This window comes from Salvelinus alpinus, chromosome 37, assembly GCF_045679555.1.
Source record: "Salvelinus alpinus chromosome 37, SLU_Salpinus.1, whole genome shotgun sequence".
NCBI lineage: Eukaryota > Metazoa > Chordata > Actinopteri > Salmoniformes > Salmonidae > Salvelinus > Salvelinus alpinus.
The window spans coordinates 16,388,418-16,408,945 of NC_092122.1; the positions used below are offsets into that span (position 1 = coordinate 16,388,418).

Here is a 20,528-nt window from a genome sequence, read left to right on the forward strand (position 1 = left end):
TCTGACTGACATATTGTAATTTGTCTATTGCCTCCATGTAGCATATCACATAACTATCACATCATTAACCACGAACTGAACCATCCAACACCCTATTCAACATCGGATTGTCCCCATGTTGGCCACAGTTCCATACAATCATTATGCTATGACATTAGCTTGATTCACCTGCTTTTGTTGATGTTGTTCATCCTGTCACTTCTTCCGTTTCGGGAGACTTCTTTGGTGGTGACCGTGCCGAGTGACGTTGCCAAGATTGCCCCCCTCATAGGCCCTAATACTGTATTTTTTAGCAAGCTGCTATAGTACCCACATTTCTGCGGTTCCGTCTCCAAGGACAATGGCGCAAGCTCCTATGACAAAGCCACAGTAACTCGAGAAATCGAGTGTAATATATTCCCTATCTGATGGCTTTCGTGACGCAATAATGTAACGTTAGCAACCCAACATATTCCAGGCTTGAGCCTTGCCAGATGTTTATAACGTCGTTATAGCTCCGTTGTCAACATACATGTTCATACAATTTTGACAATTTTCAGATGGAACGTTATAGCTAGCTAGCAAGTTAGAATCAAAAAAGACTCTCTCATTTTCAAACACATTCCTGTTACAAAACATTAATCACAAAGTTTACGAGCAATCCATGACGAATTGTGTTCTTTCTGTTTTACCGTTAACAAGCACGCTAGCTAGCTAACAATCGATGGTGTTTTCCTAGCTACAATTCACTGACCAGCTAGCTCATGCTTCCTTTTCGTGATAAAACGATGCCCAAATCATTAATGATAAGCGTTTAACTCTGCTTGATTCCTGACAAGAAAAAATAGAATAGTTAGCTACATTTCAAGTTGTGAAAAATATGCATTTTAGTTTGTGCTTGGTATTATCTTCCATGATTGATTTACCACTCAGCCTCTGTTCTAGTCTCTTCACGGAGCACGCTATCTTCAGGCAAGCAAGCCTGAGCAAGCAAGGAACATTAGCCAAACATTAGCCAAACTAGCATCATAGTTTTCTCGAGCAACAGTGCCTTCTGAAAAAGTTAAGTGACAGACAAGTCTCGCGCACCACCACCAGACACACTTCGCCCATCAAATTTGGACACCGCATGTCTACATAATATCATGGGCAAAGAACTATAAATATATTTATTTACTTATTTTATTTTTTACTTACCTTATGCTGTAGTAACTCATGTTTATCCACGGTTGCTATGGATCCCAGCTGGTGGTGGCCTCAGACAACTTTCCTTGATACGCTTGGTAAATTGTTCCCCACAGCCCTAGTTACCGCACATGACTACAACACAGTGTTGCCAACTCCTCAGTAAGGAAAGTAGCTATTGGCTGTCCTACAAGTCGCTAGAAGTCGCTAAATGACGCCATCGCCTAATTTGCATAATTGGCCATGTGCATGTAATTGTGATGGACGCCGTAGGAGAGAGGAATAACGTCGTGGGAGAGACAAAAAGTGAGTAAAAAACTCCCTAAATATGTTTAGAACTACAAATTAACTTTCTTCTGTTGATTCTTGTTTTTTTATGTCACAATTCCAACCCTCCTCCTTTATCCGGACTTGGGACCGACAAAAGTGACCCAAAAGAGACACTTACTTAGTTTTTTATTTTATTTTTTATTTTTTGTTTTTTAATTTTATTTTTCTTAATTTGGTTTGGTTTTTAACCTTAGGGTCCACTTAGGAGCCTACATCAAGTCACAGTAAAACATGAACATTTTTAACCATAACATTTCATTTTTTTGTATACAATCTACATTATCAACATTATCAACCTAAATGGACCAAAAAGAGACAATAGAAAAAACTGTCAAAGACAATGTGAGAAAATTATGGTAACTAGTCTGGCCCTAATTCAGGTTAATAGTTTTTTTTACAGACCCCCCTCCACACACACACAGGCTGTGCTGGCTCACAGAAAGAGTGGGTCATCATCATTTTGGTCAGGGCTCTCTATGGCAGGTTCAGCAACTGAGGGAGCTGACTTAAATGAGTAAGCAGCTGATGTGCCAAAAAGCTGCTGGTGCTCATTGCAAGCCTCACCAGACAGCTTCAGTCCATATCGAATGTACAGGATCGGTTAAGGGTCTGCAAGGACATCCGATTTCTACGTTTGCTTTTTACCACACTCATCTGGCTGAATACTCTCTCGACTTCAGCATTCGAGTGTGGCAAGGACAACACAGACACAGCAGCCATGGCAAGTTCTTGAAACGGGTTGATATCAGCTGCATCCCTGAACTTCCCAATCTCACTCCAGAAGCCCAGTGTTTTTTGTCTCATTCCATTTACTAAGATGGATGGCACGCCATTGCTGAACAATCTTGTCTAGCTCTGCATTTGAGTCGCCAAGGAGCTTGGCTATTTTAATTTTTTTCTCCAGGGCTCTTATTGTGCTTTAGAGTTTCCTCCACATTGAAAACTGACATGTACTGCAATGCTTCGATGTTGTCCAGCAGTCTCACCCTCAACTCATTAGTGAGGGAGATGATGAAGGCTACACACCGCTTTCTGACATTGTTTTCATCCTCAGGCGCAAGGTGGAGCTCAGCTGCTTTTGACTCAAAAAGGTAACCAAGGTACGGTTTGGGACTGATGTATCCATCTATTGGCCCTTTGAGTACATCAACATTTGCCAATGGTTACAGCACCCTGCTGCTCACAGACTTGATCAGGCTAACCAAGCTGTCAAGTAGCTTAAGAGGATCTACTTGCTCTCCCTCAAAAGCCTTGATGGCCAACTGTACCTCACCCAGCACTGACTTCAAAAAAGTCAGATACAATATGTTTTGAGGATCACTGTACATGGAGTATAAAACCTCAGCCATGTAGCAGTGTTCACTGGACTTGGTGACTGTGAAATGCAGCCTAAGCTCCTCCCACTGGTCCAAAATGTGTGAAACCGCAGGTTCAATGGAGAGCCAACGTGTGGCACACACCTTGGTTATCTGTAAAGGTTTCTCCCCACAGTTGATGGTCTCATATATGGCCTTGTAGGCCTCCCTGCGCTTTGGAGACACTGAAAACCAGTTATAAGTCTCTCGTACCAAGTACTCCACACTACGTGGGATGGTGTCATTGGAAGCATGACTTACAGCAAGCTGCAGAGAGTGGCACACACAGCGAATAGGAACCAGATATTTGAGGCCATACTCCTCCTTCAGCACTTTATGGACCCCATTGTTGTTAATCCCCGTCATAACAGAAGCATTGTCAGTCCCTATCCCCAGGAGTTTCTCTTTTTTAAGACAACACTTCTCGAGGAAAGCCACAACAGCACGGGCTATAGATTTAGCATCTCCTCCCTCCAACTCAAGCCCCAGAAATGTTGATACAATTGTCTGCTTGGTATCACTAAAGTACCTTATCACAACCCCCAGGTACTTAGAAACTTACATCCGTGAACTCATCGAGGAGGAGGCTGAAACGCTGGTCACCCACATCTGTGACCAACTTTTTTTATAAAGTATGGTGCTAGAACACCATTAATCAATTCTGTGCACTTTGTCCTGTGCATTTTGAAGTGGGTAGCAGCTGTGGAGTCTGAGAAAGCAGCTCTACATGCTTCTCCAATGTGATCACATGCCAGCATGGAACAGTGTTCAGCGAATGGTGGCCTCAGCCTTTTTTGCAGTCAATTTTTTTAACCATAAATGGCAGCTTGTAAGGCTTTGCCTTTTGAATATGTTTTTGAGTTACTAAGTTTGGCGTAGAAATCATCCTTACAATACAACCAGTATGCCCATGTATCATCTCCAATAAACAGCTTCAACCAGCCTTTGAATTCAGGGTTTGATTCCCACTCCTTTCTGTATTTTTGAGTGTACAGTCTAGACTGAGACATGATGAGCTAGCCAGCTAGATGTTTAGCTTATGTCACAGATAGGCGCACACACACAGTGGACAAGGTGAGTAAGTGACTGAGGCTGTGTGAGTCAAATGCAGTAATTTATTTTTGTGCAGTGATTTATTTTAGACAAAGAACATTTTACATTTGCATCCCGCCCTGAATGTAAGCCAGGGCAGGATCAGCCAGCGGCAGCTTCCCGCATGCACGATTCATTTGCAGTCTGGACACGGAGGGGTGAACATCTCCTGCTCTGACTGCAGCTGGGAGGGACTGCTGCGCGAGGACTGGGCCGCCTGTGAGTGCTTTGGGACGGGGGTGGGGCCCACGGCAGCACTTGCTGCTCGTTGAGAAGAGTAAGAACAATACGTGCTTTCACGTCAGAGTCTCCAAAAACACCAGAAAGTTGCTAGATTTGTCACTAGTCGCTACAGGGGTCTGAATACTCGCTAAATATAGCAACAAAGTCGCTAAGTTGGCAACTGACAATGTTATTGGATGGCAAGTTATATAGACTGAGTGATTGGACAGGTTTCTTTGCTTCTGCATGCCATGTTACCACACATGTAGCTAGTAAATAGACCCCTCTATTTATACCCAAGTTACTAGCTAGTGTTGTAACACTCACACCACGGAAATTCATTATGTATTTGTTAAATTGAAAAACAACCTTTTTTAAAAAAATATTTAATGTGGACCCAGGGTACAAAGAAAACAAGAACCTAGACAGAGCCACGTCCATAATGGGCTGAACTACCAACTGCACATGGACAACATGCCAAGTTATCCCGAGCAGCAAAACAATTGAGTGGACTCGATAATATCCCGAGCAGCAAAACAATTGAATGGACTCGATAATATTATAGTCATTGCAGCATATCACTTTCAATCAGTGGACTAATGTATTCATGTGGTTTTAACTACAATTCAGTGTTAATTGCAGAACATGATAATAAAATGTCAACATTTACAGTTATGTTGATTAGATGCTAATCAGTGCCTCTGCACTTGAAAGATAACCTCAGTCCCTCAGCAACCTCATCAGCCCTTTCCTCCTCCATGTAACCTTGACTCCATAGTCCCTCTCTGGGGTGTCTGTTGCTAAAATCTCTGAAGTCACGGTGTGTGGCGGGGTCATCGGCTGTGACGCAGGCAACAGGAGGCGAAGAAAGGAGGAACTACCATCATGGTGTAATTCTGGAGTCTCTACATCAAGTGGGGAGAAGACATTGTCCGTGCCAGGGGTGTGGTGTGTTGCTGAGGCAGGAGTCCGAGCAGAGCATGACGCTGGGCTCTTGCAATGTCTGGCAACATTGGCAGCTGCCGTTCTAAGGACCCCCACACATCTGCTAGAGGTTGATGCTGCATCTTCCGGTGTTACCTCTGACAACCGTCTCCTCTCAGCTGTCCCTTTCCTGAGAGAAGTTCTCGGTGTTGGTGTCTCCGTTTCATCTTGGTTACTTAGGTACTCTGTACTTAGAGAGCCGACCTTATGCGCTTGCAAGCCCTGCTGCTCCTCATGGGCCCCAAGAGCAGATTCTACAGCTTTCTTTCCACGTGCATGCTTTTGATGGAGAGATTGGACTGTTGACCTTCTCTGAAAAGATAAGGCTTGGAACTTGCAAACACTACTTTTTCTGGATAAGTGAGAACTCCTGTCAAGAACGCTTGTTGCAGAGAGGAACTTCTTCCTTCCTCTGGGTGCAGGGGGCGGAGTTGATCAAACTGTGGACTCACCTGAAATTGAGTGAGAGAGACGAGACATCTTTGAACATGTTAGTTATACATTATTTATAGTCTATGGTTTGAACGGACAACATTCAGAAGATAGTAAATAATTACATTAAAAACATGATTGATTATCATCATACACATTATCAGTTATCCTAAACTGTGATTACCCAAGAACTACACAGCAGCCATGGCAAGTTCTTGAAACGGGTTGATATCAGCTGCATCCCTGAACTTCCCAATCTCACTCCAGAAGCCCAGTGTTTTTTGTCAACTACAGGCTGTGCAGCTATTCTGTCGCTGCTCCTCAACCAGAAATGACTTGGGATTGAGTGCCCCTCTCACTTGAGGCACGTTGTGGTATCTGGCGTCATCAAGTGGTGGCTCAAAAAACAGCGACGGCTTCTGTGAGTTTGACAAATATGTCTTTCTTGTTTTACGGGGCATCAGAGATCATGGCTGAGGAGCTGATGGGATCAAGAGAAGGTGAAATATAAGGTGACGTATCAAAGTAATGCAGTATGGAACAGATGTGGTATATAAGAAACGTTATAACGCTATAGCTTGCTTTGGGTTAAGTAACGTTAGCTAGTTAGCTACAACAACAAAAAATAACAGAGTGAAGTACCCTTCCATTAACACAGTACGCCTTCGCATATCACACGACGTACCTGGGTGTATACTGCATGTCAGAAGTAGCTAGTTATCAATGTTTTGAAGAAATAATGTCAGAATCAGAAAGGACAAACATTTGGCATTTGCTTCGCTGTCCTCCTCAAGTCTTGCAGTTAACATAATGGCTAACCCTGATTGGTTGTCACATCCACTGGGTTCAGCCCATTGGATATGCAAAGACCACATGACCGGAATCGCAAATACTGCGCCAAAATTCAAACTCCCATTCCCTTTCACACTGAATGAAAGGAGGTGGAGATCTACAAACTACCTATCAACTTTCATTTTCGATTATTGTCATTGTTTAATTAAGGAGTCAAGTAACCCAGAACAAAAGCGCATCGCATCACCATAATATGAAGGTTTGTTATTTTCAACTTGGTTAAAGTTGCTAGTTAGCTGGCTAATTAACTGGACTAACGTTAGCTGGCAAACTAAACGCGCTAACTACTACCGCTAGTTAGCTAACTACTATCTTACGTTAGCTTGGGGTATATTTTTCTACCTTCTTTGTATGTTAGCTAGCTAACTATAAACCCGTGGATTAGCAACCATCTAATTTAGCTAACACCATCATGTTCTAGAAGACTGCGTCATAACCATAGCTGATATTTGAAAGACTGGTATTTATATTCTAAAATCGTTAACTAGCTAGCTATAGTAACAATTAGCTGGCTGTTTTATTTTTAATTGAAACAATCAAATATATTTTAGTATGGTTAAGTTAGCAAGTTACTAGAGTAACGTCAGCGCAAATATGGAAAACAAGTTCATGATGTGAAAGATATCCAATTCGGCGTTGTTACCAGGTTACGCAAGCTAGCTAACGCTACTTTAATTTACCCATCAAAAGAACCTTGGATAATTTTTGAAATAACAGCTTTTGCATCGACAGTCTTGATTGTTTAGTTGCAGCATATCAACTCAGGTAGAAAGTTGTCAGCACCTGATTCGTCATCAGATCAGTTTCGCTATCATTTAACCATTATAGCTAACTAGCTCTAACCTAACCAGCTTTTTCTGCCCCAGGGGAAATGTAGTTGTGACTTTAACGTTACCTGTTATCTCTTCAGACATCAAGTGAAGTCAAAGGGCCAGCCTCTGTAATCGGAGCAAAATGAGACAGAGCCCAAGAAGGCCCCTGATCCTTAGGAGGAGGAAGCTTCCTTTCCAGCTAAATGAACCAACACTTGATGGCTCAATTGATGAGCCGGATGGACTACGACACAAGGGACCATCCACATCCAAACCCTCAGGTGGCCAGTGCTTTCCTGATGGCATCCGCATCATGGACCATCCCACTATGCCTGGCACACAAGTGGTTGTCATCCCCAAAACTGCAGACCTTCAGAGTGTAATTGGGGCCCTCACTGCCAAGGGAAAGGAGTGTGGCTCTCAAGGACCAAACAAATTCATCCTTCTAAGTGGTGGTGGCTGTATCGAGGATGGTGCAGATTCTTTCAGTCAACCTAGCTATATGAGAGCTCGCAGCTCTGGTAGGAGTAGCATGGCTCTTGTCACACAGCCAGAGAAGGCAACAACAATGGACTGCCTAAAGGATACTAGGACTTTGACTACAATTAAACCATGTATGTTTATTTGCTTTCATGATTTTGGGTTAAATGACCCTCCACTTTTCAGGTGTTGTTTAACTGTTTGATGATGAACATTGCTGATGGGCACAGTTTTTATTTCACAGTGAATAGGGACCTTGATTGCAGTCCTCTAGATGACAGCCTTACTAACATCCAGTGGCTTGGGAGGATGAATACAGACGGTCTTGAACCAGATCCTGCTAAGAAAGCTGCCAACAAAGAGAATCATGACGCTTGCCAACAGATTCTCCAGGTTTGGCTCCTCTTTTAGCATCTTGCTGTGATTGTCAACGGACGTATGTAAACAGTGATGCTCAAGGAGGGTGTCACCGGCAATGTGTTATACGTTTATCTAGAATGTTTCAAGTGTGCACTCAAGTGTGATATTAGTTCTGCGTGCTTGCTGCATTTGTTGAGTCTTCAAAGAGTAGTATCTAAATAGGCCAAACAAAACCAACCTCTCTTTTGTTCTGTTTTGCACACAGTCACAAAGTGAGCGAATGGAAGCACACATGGTTGTCAAAGACCCCTTGTCAGAGAGACCACCCTACTCATACATGGCAATGATTCAGTTTGCCATCAACAGTAAGAAGAGCAGGAGGATGACATTGAAAGAGATCTACACTTGGATTGAGGATCACTTTCCATATTTCAGAAAGGTGGCTAAGCCAGGCTGGAAGGTAAACATCCGTAATAAGCCCTTGGTCACAGATAGATTTTATTGGTGTCACTGTAGTAGTTGAGGACAAGATTGTGTTATAATAGAAGTGGAAAAATACCCCTTAAGCACCCAACAAAAACTTGTATAATTGCCAATGGCATAAGCCACATCCTCTTAGTTTGATATTGTCTATGCTCCTCTGCCAGAATTCCATCCGCCACAATCTCTCCCTGCATGACATGTTCATCCGTGAGACAACACAAGATGGCAAGATCTCCTACTGGACCATCCGCCCAGAGGCCAATCGCTGCCTTACTCTTGACCAGGTTTACAAGGTCGGCATGTTACCCACTTTTATGTTCTAAGTCATATTTTGTTGCTGGCCAATTACAACTATGGGACTCCACAAAAGGACAAATCCCTGCATATAACGGTCTTAACTCTGATATCTACTTATCTCTATGATAACTCTGTCCCTTTTGACCAATTTTCCACCCCACAGACTGAGTCTGATCCAACTTCCGTCTCGTCTCGGACCATGCAGGTCTGTGACCAACATGTAAGATTGTTTTACCCTTCTTTTCATCTGTGGCAGTCAGTCAGGGAGGACAGGACACTCAGAGAGAGGACAGGACATGCTTTCCATCTGCTCTTGTTTAGCTCATTAAGTTGACAATTAATTTCAGGGGAGGTGCGAGGTGTAGGCAGAGATGCAGACATCACAGGACCACCGTACATAGTCAGTAACTTCTTCTACACAGGTCTAACTCATGCCGTCTTCATATGTTGTCTTTGAGAAGAGAAAGGGACCATTTCAATTAGAATAGTTGTGTTGGGAATGAGAAGTTAACATCTCAATTGTCTCCCGCAGCAACAAAAGAGAATTGCTCCTGAAATCAAGAAAACATCTGCCAGTGCCCCTGGTGAGTGAGGGAAAGACGTGGGGGGAAACAAGCAGCTGGACAATTACCAAACCTTTGAGAGTTGGAAATTATTGATGTGTAGCTGTTGCCTCATGACTTTTTTTTCTGCCATCCATATGTTCAGAGAGGAAGATGAAGCCCCTTCTTCCTCGTGCAGACTCCTACCTGGTCCCCATCCAGCTGCCTTTCACCCAGTCACTCTTCCTGTCCTCGTCCACACAGTTCCCCCTCTCTGCCCCCCAACAGAAATCTAGCTCCACAGGAGGGGGCAAGAGGGTCCGTATAGCTCCCAAGGTAAAGTCTCACCATCACCATACGTTTTTTTTTATTGTGAAGTGCCGGGAGGTTACTTGATTCCCTATAATTATTAAATGAATACGCTGGGACTGTGTTTGGCAGGTTACGTACAGTGATGCCTCCACAGTGATGCTGTATGCTCCTCCAGTTGAGGAGATGAAGGAGGAGCAGGTCTGTGTGCCCCTGACCTCTGTTACCCCTAGAGCCATTCTGACCAACACCAGGAAGGAAGTCAGCAGCTCCCGTCGCAAGCAGCGCCTCGTCCTGCCTTCCAACGAGGAGCCTGTGCTCCTCTTCCCCGACAGCACCTTCTTCGACTCGGGCCTGGCCTCCGACGGCTCCGCCTTACAGGACGCCGAGCTCGATCCCCGGCCGGAGCCTGACAGCCCCTGCAGGGAGTTCTCTTTCAAGACCCCCATCAAGAGCAGCCACCCAGCCTCCTCCACCCCCAGCAAGCCACCCACTGTGCTGTTAGAGCCCTGGAGGGTGACCCCGCTGGGCAAGGAGAGAGGTGGCATGCTGGACTTCAGCCCCATCCGCACCCCCGGCCCCAGCTTCACCCCGCACCGCCATGACCACACCCCCTTCAGCTTCAGTAGCACTCCCTTTAAGGACCTGCCCTTGTTCAACTCCCCTCGCGAGCTGCTCACCTCTGCACGCTCCTCATCCGCGGCTGGCCCCACCGGCACCTGCTCCCCGGGGCTGGAGCGTCTGCAGGGCTGCTCTAGAGAGCTCCAGATCGGGGGTCCCTCCACAGCTAACCGCTCCCTTACGGAGGGCTTGGTCCTGGACACCATGAACGACAGCCTGAGCAAGATCTTGGTGGATATCAGCTTCTCTGGCCTGGAGGATGATGATCTGGGTATGGGGAACATCAGCTGGTCTCAGCTCATCCCTGAACTCAAGTAGCCACTGCCGAGCAGAGAGCACGACCTTTTCAAAGTTCTTTGCTAGATGAGGATGCCATAGTCTCATCATTACCCAAGCTGCTCACATCATCTTCCAATCTGTAAATGTGGGAGTTTTTCTGACTTAGATTTTTTTTCTTTGTCATTGGTTGCTTTTGTCAATACTAACCAGTCCATTTCCTCTCTCTTGGTTGTTTCATGCCACAAGCATAAGCGACCATATTTTGATTACAATTCACTGCCTCCCACGATAGTCTTGAAGGAACTACTAGAGAACCGAAAAGTATGTCTGAGTTGTATGTTGATGTGTAGCCTACATAGAATATGTATGTTAATTTGCACATTTTGTAATATGTTTTGCTCTTTAAAATGTACATTTATACATAGATAAATCATCAAACTATCCAGTGAGACCGACACTACCATGCTAGAATATAAGATGTGGTGCCTCCTCTGAAAGTGAGCGAGTCTCCATATGATTGGACCTCTGAAAGGATGTAACATGATGTACAGAGGATCAACCACCAATGAGAGAAAGTAATAAACAACAAGGGCTGTCTACACCCAAAGGAGATGCCATTTTTGATTGACCAAGTCAACACTTATTCTAGTGCACTTTTGTAACTTATTTTAAGTATGACACAATGTCCAATCTGCTTTGTGAACTTTTAAAGAGTGGTAGTAATTTCTTACTCACTATGTAAAAGCATAAAGTAGTATGCTGATGTCTTCTACTCCTGTGTTACTCTGTCTGTGTAGAAGGGAAATATGTTAGAATTGTCATTGGAAGTTTTTTGGCTAGAAGATTAAACATTTAATGCATGAGTTTATGGTTTTATCTTGATCAAAGGGTCATAGTTGTTACTTTGTTATGGGAAAGGAAGACTCCATTTGTATATGACCAATTCTGAACGATGTATGGCTTTTTATGGTTATTCTCTGTTCCTTTGTTGGCTGTGCTTGTGGTGGACACATTCAGGTTTAAGGAGCATACTGTCTGCTAGTGTTTAATATCATGGCATGGGCTTGCTGGTGATTGACTTGGTTTCATATCTTTACAGTATTGGTGTCTTGGAAACTGTAGCTAATGTAAATGTTTAAAGTGCCTTTTTTCCTTTTTGGGTGGGTGTGCTGACTACAATGAAACCCTGTGACTTTGCTGCTTCTTTTCACATTGGGTGGGTTTAGATGTCTTAACTTTGACTAGATTCACACAGTCCTGGGTTTCTTGTCCCATATAATTTAAAAGTATGATAAACTGGAAGAGGCATGAACACCACATAATATGCAAGAACTTTTACATTCTGGTTCAGTATTTATTACATGACCAGTACAACAGACCCCAGAGGAAGGTTTGGGGAAAACTGACATGGGTAAATTTTGGGATGATTACGAAAAGCATGTCTGTTTTATGAATCCTATGTAAATGGAATAAATTAATGTCACAGTTTCTCTCTTTGTTTTATTTGAGTACCAAATACCAGTATGTCATCATTTGCTGATGATCGTCATTTTAAATGTAAATAATCCACACAAAACATATATCGTATTCAAAGTGTAAAAAGTACACCGTTAATTCAAGTAAACAAAAACAATAGTCAGTGGGGTTTTTTTCAGCAGAACTAACTTTCCCAGCAGTGAATGGTGTGGAGTTAACGGCTCATTATTTTCCAAATCTAACATGCCTTGGTATTCACGTCCATATGCAATATGGAGGGCACAGCAATGGGTGTCCGTCCGGTCAGTGTGTGAGTAAAGAGGCGTCTTTAGTAGGTCTGTACTTCTTGCTGAGCCACCTCCAGCAGTATCTGGAGCTGCTTGCTGCAGTAGTCTGGAGAATAGAGAGACTGTCCTGTCAGTGACTCGCAACAGCCATAACTATCCCACACAACACCCTCACCTGACATTTCTGCTATCAGTAATTCAGTATGATGATGACATTATAGTGGCATGATAAGGATGTGACTCACTGAAGATCTTTCTCCATCGGGTGGGCAGGCGTGAGCGGTGCACGGTCAGGTAGTAGACAGGGACTCCAGACAGGGTGAGAGCACAGCTGCCCCCTGTGTTCCAGGGGTCTGAGTACAGAGACAGCCCAACGATGAAGAAGCACACCACTGTGAAGGTGACTGCAATGGCCAGCGGCACCTAGTAGACAGAATAGAATTATGAGCTGATCATAGGAATAAAACTGTAGGTAAACAGTCAAGAAACAGCCAACTAGTAAGTACCAAACAAGTGACATTAGTTAATTATAGTAGTCATAGCAACCTTGAAGGGTCTTGGGTGGAGGGGGAAGCGGTAGCGATGGATGAGCATCCCCATGGTCGCCATGGCAATGAAGAGCCACCGAGAGAAGGAGGCAAAGTTGATCAGCTGGAATATCTCTCCTCTCGCCACCATTACTACCACCAACGGATACTGCAGGAAGGACAACACAAACATCTCAACTGGACCATGAAAGCAAAGCATAGACCTACCTCATCAACCCAATAAGGACATCCCTACAATACAGATGTCTGTAAAGAGACTCTAATAGGGTTGTCAAGGTAGACTATGGGCAGTAGTAGTAGACTATACCAGCAGCAGAACAGCAGGCAGAGGCGTGTTTCTACGGATGTGGATCATTGAGAAGAGGACTGGCCAGTGTCCCTCCCTGGCCCCCACAAACAGCATCCTGCACCACGGACAGACAGACAGACGTCTCGTGAATAGAACCAGCCAAGCGTACATCAAGGTGTACATTTCTGAATTACGAGAGTGCAGCATTATTACCTGGGTGCTCCAAAGAAGCCACCGTTCAGCGCCCCAAGACAGGACACAGCTACCAGTACAGGAATCACAGAGGCCAAGCCGTGAAGCGCACGATTGGCAAACGTCTGCGAAAAACAGACAGCATATATGAGGCTGACATGCAGTTCACTTCATATGCAGTTATTTTCCTTCTCTTGGCTTTGACCATATGATGCCACAGTACTGACCACAGCCACAGCGTCAGACACAAGAAGCTCCTCTGCTGTCATCATGGTGTAATAGGCCACGTTGACAAGAACGTAGCACACAGTCACCGTCACCATGGAGAAGATGATTGCCAGTGGGATGTTTCTGACAAAATAGATCAGACAAACTAAGGCATGAGGTTCATTGATTATTTGTGTGGAAATAATTGGTCAATCACATTGTTTTTTTTGATGTAAAATACCTATTTGGGTTAATGACCTCCTCTGTGACAAAATTCAGATAAAACCTGCAAAGAAAGTAAAAGATGTCCATTTATCAGTTAACAGTTCTTTACGGACAACACAACAATGGTATGATTGGGATTTTCTTGTGCACTGCTTACCATCCACCATAGGCATATAGACCAGAATAAAAGGCCAATGGTAGCTTATCCAGTGTTAATGTATCAATCTCAAAGCCATTCTGAAAGTTCTCTGTCTGTCCTGGGGAGGGGAGAGAGGAAAACAAGTTAGCAGGGTTTGATTGATTAGGGTCCTGTGTATATTGTGTACATCGTGTATCATGTTACTCTACCAAAACCAATACCCCACCTCTGGCTAATGCCATGATGCCAGGAACGATGATTAAGACCAGGGCAAACATCTTGATGAATGTCAGAGTGATCTGGGTGCGAGAGACCAGGGTCACACTCCAGCAGTTTATCGCCACCACAAATGCTACAAGGAGAGGGGGAAGATAAACCTCGTTGAAATAGTATTCCATAGTAATCAAACAATTCACAAAGTCTTATCGATTGTATTTTATCACTCACTCACTCCAAGGATGCTGACCAGTTTAATCAGTGCTGTGGGAGGAGCACAAGGGCTGAAAAAGGGATCCACCAGATAGCGTCCGAATGCCAGGGATACGTAGGATGCTACAGCTGGCCTTTACAGTCCACATGGAGTACAGTAAAAGCATTAGAAAACGTGTAATAAACTATACTGTCCCCTAAACTACTCCAAGAGTGTATGCAAAGAGACACAGAGATACAGGCTGCTGACCTGATGAATAAAAACTCTGCCCAGAGACGCAGGAACGCAGGCAAGGGTCCTAATGTCTCCAGCAGATAGGTGTAGTGGCCCCCTGACTTTGTAAATGTGGTTCCCAGCTCAGCATAACACAAGGCCCCTGGACAAAGAACAGAGACAGATGACACATCTCCCACTGGGCACAGACGTCAGTTCAACAAAGTTATGATTTACATTTGGTTGAGTTGTCAAATAATGTTAATTTCAACGTGAAATCACAAAAAAAATTAACCATGTCATTGGATTCAGGTGAAAAGTTGGGTGAAAAAAATACTAAATTCCCTTACGTTGATTACTTTTTTCAAATAGAGTCAGTTTTCCACGTTGACTTAACATCATCACATTGAATTTGTTGGTTGAAATGATGTGGAAACAATGTGGAGTTTTTGCTGTGGGCTGGGATATTTTCTATTGTATAACTATCTCTATACATTCAGGAAACAGATTTTTTAAAATATTCATTATTCAGTGCATATCATTAGTTATAGCTGTGCTTAAAACTGTGGTATAATAAAGTTAAAAACTGGGGGAATACCTGGGAAAGGTCAGCCATACATCCACCCCATGCTTTCAGCCCATGCTACCCTTTTGATCTGTTTATTTGGTCAGCCGTAGGCTATTACCCTATAAACAACCTTAATGAATAGTACAGATATTAATTTGATCACTTTTGTTGCTGAGCATTTTCCTGTTTAAAAAGGCTTCTGAAGTTTGTAATTTCCACTGACATTTCCATTTCAGACTTGATTTGCCCAAATGAAAAATGCATCAACCCCTACAAAAATGGCCATTAATTATAATCAACAGGCTCATTTTCCTGCTGTAGCAAACTGTCTCAAATTAAGATCCTACATCTGTATATTAAACCATCAGTTTAATAGTAAACATTTGGACATCTGTTCAAGGACTCATATACTTGAATGATAATAAATGTTTTAAATTATGTTAATGGTACAAATAATAGTGGAGGCATGTATGACAATAACCTGTACAGTGAACTGTTATTACCTTAATTAAATAAGATAAGTCAAAATGACTTTATAAGTGAAAAGGTTGATTACATGTGCAAATACCAGAGGATTATGGACCTTGGCCAGATCATTCAGCTAAGTGAACACATCCAGCACAGTTTACTACCAAAGACAATACAGCGAGTACTAGATTACACCTCTGAGGTAGCCTAAGCTTCCATTAGGGGAGTGAATGTTGTGTGCTGTCTGTGAATTAAAGGGGCAGTGCAGTCAAATGCATGATTTACCTGTGTTTTATATATATTTCCACACTATGAGGTAGAGAAAAGACTGCCTGAAATCTCAGCTAGTTTCGCCCTGCCTGGCTACATGACCAGGCAGTGTAAGTTAATAGACCAATAACAATAATATATCTCTTTTACAATAACACCTAGTTTTCAGGTTACAATCCCTCCAATTAGGCTCCTCCAATTAGGAGGCTCCTCATTCAGACCTTTCCCATACAGTCCTAGCAAAATTTTTGCGAGACAAATTACTTTTTGTTAAGAAGCTTTTTTGTATGTTTTTAAACATTTTGATTGGAAAAAAATCACAGTAAAGTGCTTAATTGTTACCCAGAAATGTTTTCATATTGAGATAAAAACAGCTGCATTGGACCTTAAACAATACTGAATCAGCCTGATGTCAAAAATGTTTCAAGACGGATATTGTGTTAGCAACTGCCACTCTCAAACATCACAATTATGCTCCTCTTGCTTTCATAGTTACCCACTACCTCTTTTAAAATGACAGTTGGTGCTTACCGAAGGTCGAGAGAACCCCACACAGTGCCCAAACCACCAGTGACAGGCCCACACTACCACTGTTCATCAGAACCCCTTTTGGTGCAATGAAGATGCCGCTGCCCACCACGGTACCGATGATGAAGGAGATAGCCGGAAGCAGACCTATTGTCCTCCTCAGGTGGATCACTTCATCTTCTTTCTTCTCCTTCACCTCATCCCCCTCTTCCTTCGACTGAATTCCATCTATGCCCATGCCTCAGCAGCCTTGAAGGTGTGAAAACACCTTGTTTAGATAGCCAGCCTTACACCAACACGTTCCAGTGAATAAATCAAGTAGTTAATTTAAGTGAACAAAAAAGTATTCTCTCTTTACGAACACAAAAGTATAGTAATTCCCTTTATGGATAAACTATAAAATTCATATATCCTTCTTCTTATACTGAAACTGCTTGTATTTATCCAATGAAGATTGCTTGATGTAGAGGACAAGTGTGAAAGACGAGACAAGCTAGGGGAGGGTGACAAGCCGAGTGGAGCTGTATGAGCTGAACGAGTAGACTAGTATAACCCTCACACTTACACAAGGCCCTCTCCCCCGAACTTGTTTTTTACCCCCTCATTGGCTCTTGCAAATCGGCACAGTCAGTAACCATAGAAACTCACCAATCCTGCACAAGCGGAAAACAAAGCCAGCAGTCTTCCCAAGCTTCAACAACATGAGTAATTAAGGCAGTTTAGACGGGTCAAAGCCATGGTGCATTCATTGTACTGAGTATTAATGTGTATGTGTTTGTGTGTGTGTATGTGTGTGTGTGTGTGTGTGTGTGCGTGTGCGTGTGCGTGTGCGTGTGCGTGTGTGCGTGCATGCGTGTGTGTGCGCATGCACTAAAGTTTTTGTGGGTCTTTGTATGTGTGTGCCGGTGTGTGTAAGTTTTGCTTGTGTGCACAGCTTTAAACACGGAATACCATGGGGAGAGAACCCAAACACCCCTTGTAGCGGCAGCTGTACAAATAACAGGGGGGTCGCTTACACCAACAACTTCACAACTGAGAAACTATATGTGCTATAGGAGCAGATGGCCTTATTGATGTTCTCACTAATATCCACAAAATATCAGTAGAATTCATTCATAACCAAATCAGAACCAAATAACATCCAATTTGACACAAATTTCAACCCTAAAATGGGGTTGAATGCAACGTCAAACAATTGTCATGTCATTTCTCTCTCTTTGCACGCACACCTGATGAATAAAAGCAAGGTCATGTAGTTTGTCCCTGTGTTTGAACTGTGAAGTATTTCTGTCATGAGCAAGGAAACTTCAGCGTGAGATCACGTGAGGGATCCAACAGCAAACTGTGAATAAATGTATCTTGCCTCTCTTTTCTTAACGCTTGGGAGACTGTGGCTGTCCATTTCAGTTAATCCGTTGCTTGTTAACAGCAGTTAACAAAGGCATTAAAGCGGCTTTATTTTCATTTGACATGTTTAGTTGTAATTGCATGTCTTGACAATGGGTGTCGGCATTTCCGGAAAACTAAGTATCATATTCACAATAACTTATCTGACATGTCACCACTCTACCCCATCACGTTATGTGGCTTGAATAATACAGAAAGAGAAAGTATGCCATTTATTTTTCTTATTTTCATGTTTATTCAGCTGAAAATTGTGAGGATGTTTTGGAGAGATCCCTACTGCTGTGAAAAATAGGTATTTCAAATTGCTGCAGGTTCAACATCAAATCTAATATTTAGAACCTTCTAAATTGGTCTCTCAACAGAAAATTGAGTAAATGAAAGCCCCTTAACACCCAAACCTTACTTTGCATAATTAGCTCATGGCATAGAGTTATTTTGAGTTCTACAACTTCATCACTTTCTGTCCTTGTCAAAAACAGTGATGCAAATGTATGTGCAAAAGTTCCGTTGTTCCAGATATCCCACAAATCAATTATCATATTCTATGGTTATATTTATGAATTAATTAATACTTCATTTTCGTTTTTCTTTGGGGGGGGGGGGGGGGGGGGGATGTCAAAAGAGATCCCAAACGATAAACTGGAACCCCACTCAATACGGCACGCCGGGCGAGCTAAATCGAGCGCACCTGGAGGTCACGTATGAATAAGAACGCAAGTGATTGGATGCCTTGTGTTCACGAGTAATCTCCGAATATGATTGGTGGCGAGTGCAGAAGTCAAATAAGAGCATGTACATCTTCTCAGAATGTAATCAAATTTGTACAAGGCAGGTACCACAGTTTTTTGCAATTAAACTTACCACCACCACATAATTGACGGCACGTTTCACATATTGGTAAAAACGTTACTAATGTTTGGTTGACAGTCGGTGAATCGTCATATAATTTGTCGGCACAAACAACTAAAAGAGACATAACATTAGCTACCTAGAGTGCAATGAGGAGGAACTCGTCCACCTCAATGTCTCAGACTCTCATCTTCAGGTCTGTCCGTCAAAGCCCCCCTGCTGTGTTCAAATTTTGCACTGACACGTGGACTGTTGGACTCAGCTGCCGAGCAGTTCATGGTTCAGAGGGATTTCCAAGCTGCTTTCAACACATGTGAGAGAGGTCTGGATAGTCTTTTAAACGCGGAGCAAGACAGGTGGGTACTAATTCTTAGAAATGTCTCTACTTTTATGACATGGTCCTTGTTGCATTGCGTTATTGGACTAAATCGTTGTCCATCTGACTTTCAGGTATGGGGAGTTGAAGGCTGCACTCTGCATTGTGGGGATTCAAGCAATGGCTGAACTCAATCAATGGCCAGGTATACTGGCATGGATTCTGCAGCATTATGAGTGCCCTGAGAAAATACCTGCCAAAATAATGCAGATGTGGTGAGGAAAATGTAACATGGTTAATTTGCAGGTTCTCATTTCTTCCACACCATTTATAACAGTGCTATACACTGCAGACACTGGACATTGTGATTTATGTTTTTCACCCTGCAGTCTTGTTTTTCTCTATGTCCCTCTTCTTTTTTGTAGCATACTCCTCTACACCAAAGTGGGTGAGCAAGCTATGATGCAGGAGGCAAGCTATGTTTGGCTGTGCTGCCCATCCAATGGGAGATTGGCAGGGTTTGGGACTGTAGCAGAGCTGTATTTACTGCATATTCTAGTGCCTTTAGGTCATATGACAGAGCCACAGAAGTTAGTTGTTGGTGAGGTGGGAGGTATTGCATTCACAGAGGACCAAAAACAAACAGCACTGGATATCGTGGAAAATAAAGAGAACCTCAGCCAAGAACAATCTCCAAGCCCTAATCCCAACCCCAGTCCTGTGGTGGTGGCTGCTGGACTTAACACACCTCAAGGTGCATCTCACTTACAGTTGAATTAACCCTTTGTATTTACTTTAATGCTGCCAGACAGTGTGACTGACTGTGTGTTTGTGCTTTATAGGTGCTGTGATTCAGAAACTTGAGGCCTTGCTTAGGCTTTTGAACAGAGGACTATCAGTAGCTAGTGCTGGGTCATTCACTCTTCGGAGAGTCTTTCTGGCTGCGGTCCTTTTCTACGGTCCTTTTCTACGCGCTTTTTGTCCGGATGGATCCAGGTACAAAATAAATAATGTTGTAAGCCTCTTATTCAATCATTGAAAGAAACTGTCAACATCAAAATAATGTGGTTGCTTTAGTTAATACTAGTCTAGCACTTAGCATTCAGCTTTTGTCTAGGTTTTGATTGCACCCAACCTACCTACAGTATTGAAGCACTGAACAGCGACTAGATATCAGAACAAAGAGCGTAAATGTTATGATGATTCTTGGATATGGTTTCTCCACAGCTCATCCCTCATCTTTCCCCTGGATCTCACAGCTGCTGCAGATGCTGAAGCAGATGTGGGACGCCATGTTTGCTCCTTACTATCGAGCCAGAGCTCAGAGCTAACTGTAAAACCATACAGCCTAGTGTTGGGACATCATGGTTTAAATTTGACTGAGAACCAAGAGCTCACCATTGGCCCTCTAACCATGTAAATATGAATTAGTGAGTAAGATGAAGAGAAATTAGGGGGGCTTTTGTTGGCAACAACAACATGGATACCTGTGAAGGCAGAAT

At 43.1% G+C, this 20,528-nt stretch overlaps 4 protein-coding genes and 1 pseudogene across 9 annotated transcripts in view; 2 read left to right on the plus strand and 3 right to left on the minus strand.

Moving 5' to 3' along the window:
- LOC139566083 (tubby-related protein 3-like) overlaps positions 1–1,332 on the minus strand; it is a 45,310-nt gene extending 43,978 nt beyond the window's left edge. Inside the window, exon 1 of one of the 4 annotated variants that reach the window (XM_071386979.1) lies at positions 1,177–1,332. In XM_071386979.1, coding sequence (XP_071243080.1) covers positions 1,177–1,196 — 20 coding nt within the window. In that variant the 5' untranslated portion in view covers positions 1,197–1,332. Of the gene's footprint in view, positions 1–168; positions 1,016–1,176 lie in introns of those variants that run through there. The other 3 variants (XM_071386977.1, XM_071386976.1, XM_071386980.1) reach the window with 3 other exon arrangements.
- Positions 1,333–4,461: 3,129 nt separating this feature from the next.
- On the minus strand, positions 4,462–5,579 carry LOC139565674 (RAD9, HUS1, RAD1-interacting nuclear orphan protein 1-like; the record flags this gene model as incomplete). The annotated part of the gene is made up of 1 exon (XM_071386171.1): positions 4,462–5,579. A coding segment is annotated over one exon (696 nt), but the record flags the coding sequence as incomplete, so codon positions are not given.
- A 401-nt stretch (positions 5,580–5,980) lies between these two features.
- On the plus strand, positions 5,981–12,102 carry LOC139565672 (forkhead box protein M1-like). Of its 3 annotated transcripts, none has more exons than XM_071386167.1 (9): positions 5,981–6,091; positions 7,342–7,857; positions 7,968–8,116; positions 8,349–8,543; positions 8,731–8,859; positions 9,027–9,083; positions 9,396–9,447; positions 9,572–9,741; positions 9,847–12,102. In XM_071386167.1, the coding sequence occupies exons 2-9, from the start codon at positions 7,386–7,388 to the stop codon at positions 10,651–10,653; spliced, it is 2,031 nt and encodes a 676-aa protein (XP_071242268.1). In that variant the 5' UTR covers positions 5,981–6,091; positions 7,342–7,385; the 3' UTR covers positions 10,654–12,102. The 3 variants fall into 3 exon arrangements, with proteins under 3 accessions (XP_071242268.1, XP_071242267.1, XP_071242269.1); XM_071386166.1 differs by lacking the exon at positions 5,981–6,091 and adding an exon at positions 6,413–6,630; XM_071386168.1 differs by lacking the exons at positions 5,981–6,091; positions 7,342–7,857 and adding an exon at positions 6,506–6,630.
- A 20-nt stretch (positions 12,103–12,122) lies between these two features.
- LOC139565673 (cystine/glutamate transporter-like) lies at positions 12,123–16,996 on the minus strand. The gene is made up of 12 exons (XM_071386170.1): positions 16,458–16,996; positions 14,657–14,783; positions 14,425–14,540; positions 14,204–14,329; positions 13,996–14,095; positions 13,855–13,899; positions 13,634–13,757; positions 13,428–13,531; positions 13,233–13,329; positions 12,924–13,073; positions 12,623–12,800; positions 12,123–12,483 (listed from the first exon to the last, which is right to left on the minus strand). The coding sequence occupies exons 1-12, from the start codon at positions 16,690–16,692 to the stop codon at positions 12,419–12,421; spliced, it is 1,467 nt and encodes a 488-aa protein (XP_071242271.1). The 5' UTR covers positions 16,693–16,996; the 3' UTR covers positions 12,123–12,418.
- A 1,618-nt stretch (positions 16,997–18,614) lies between these two features.
- LOC139565928 (peroxisome assembly protein 26-like) lies at positions 18,615–20,522 on the plus strand (annotated as a pseudogene).
- The last annotated feature ends 6 nt before the right edge of the window (positions 20,523–20,528 follow it).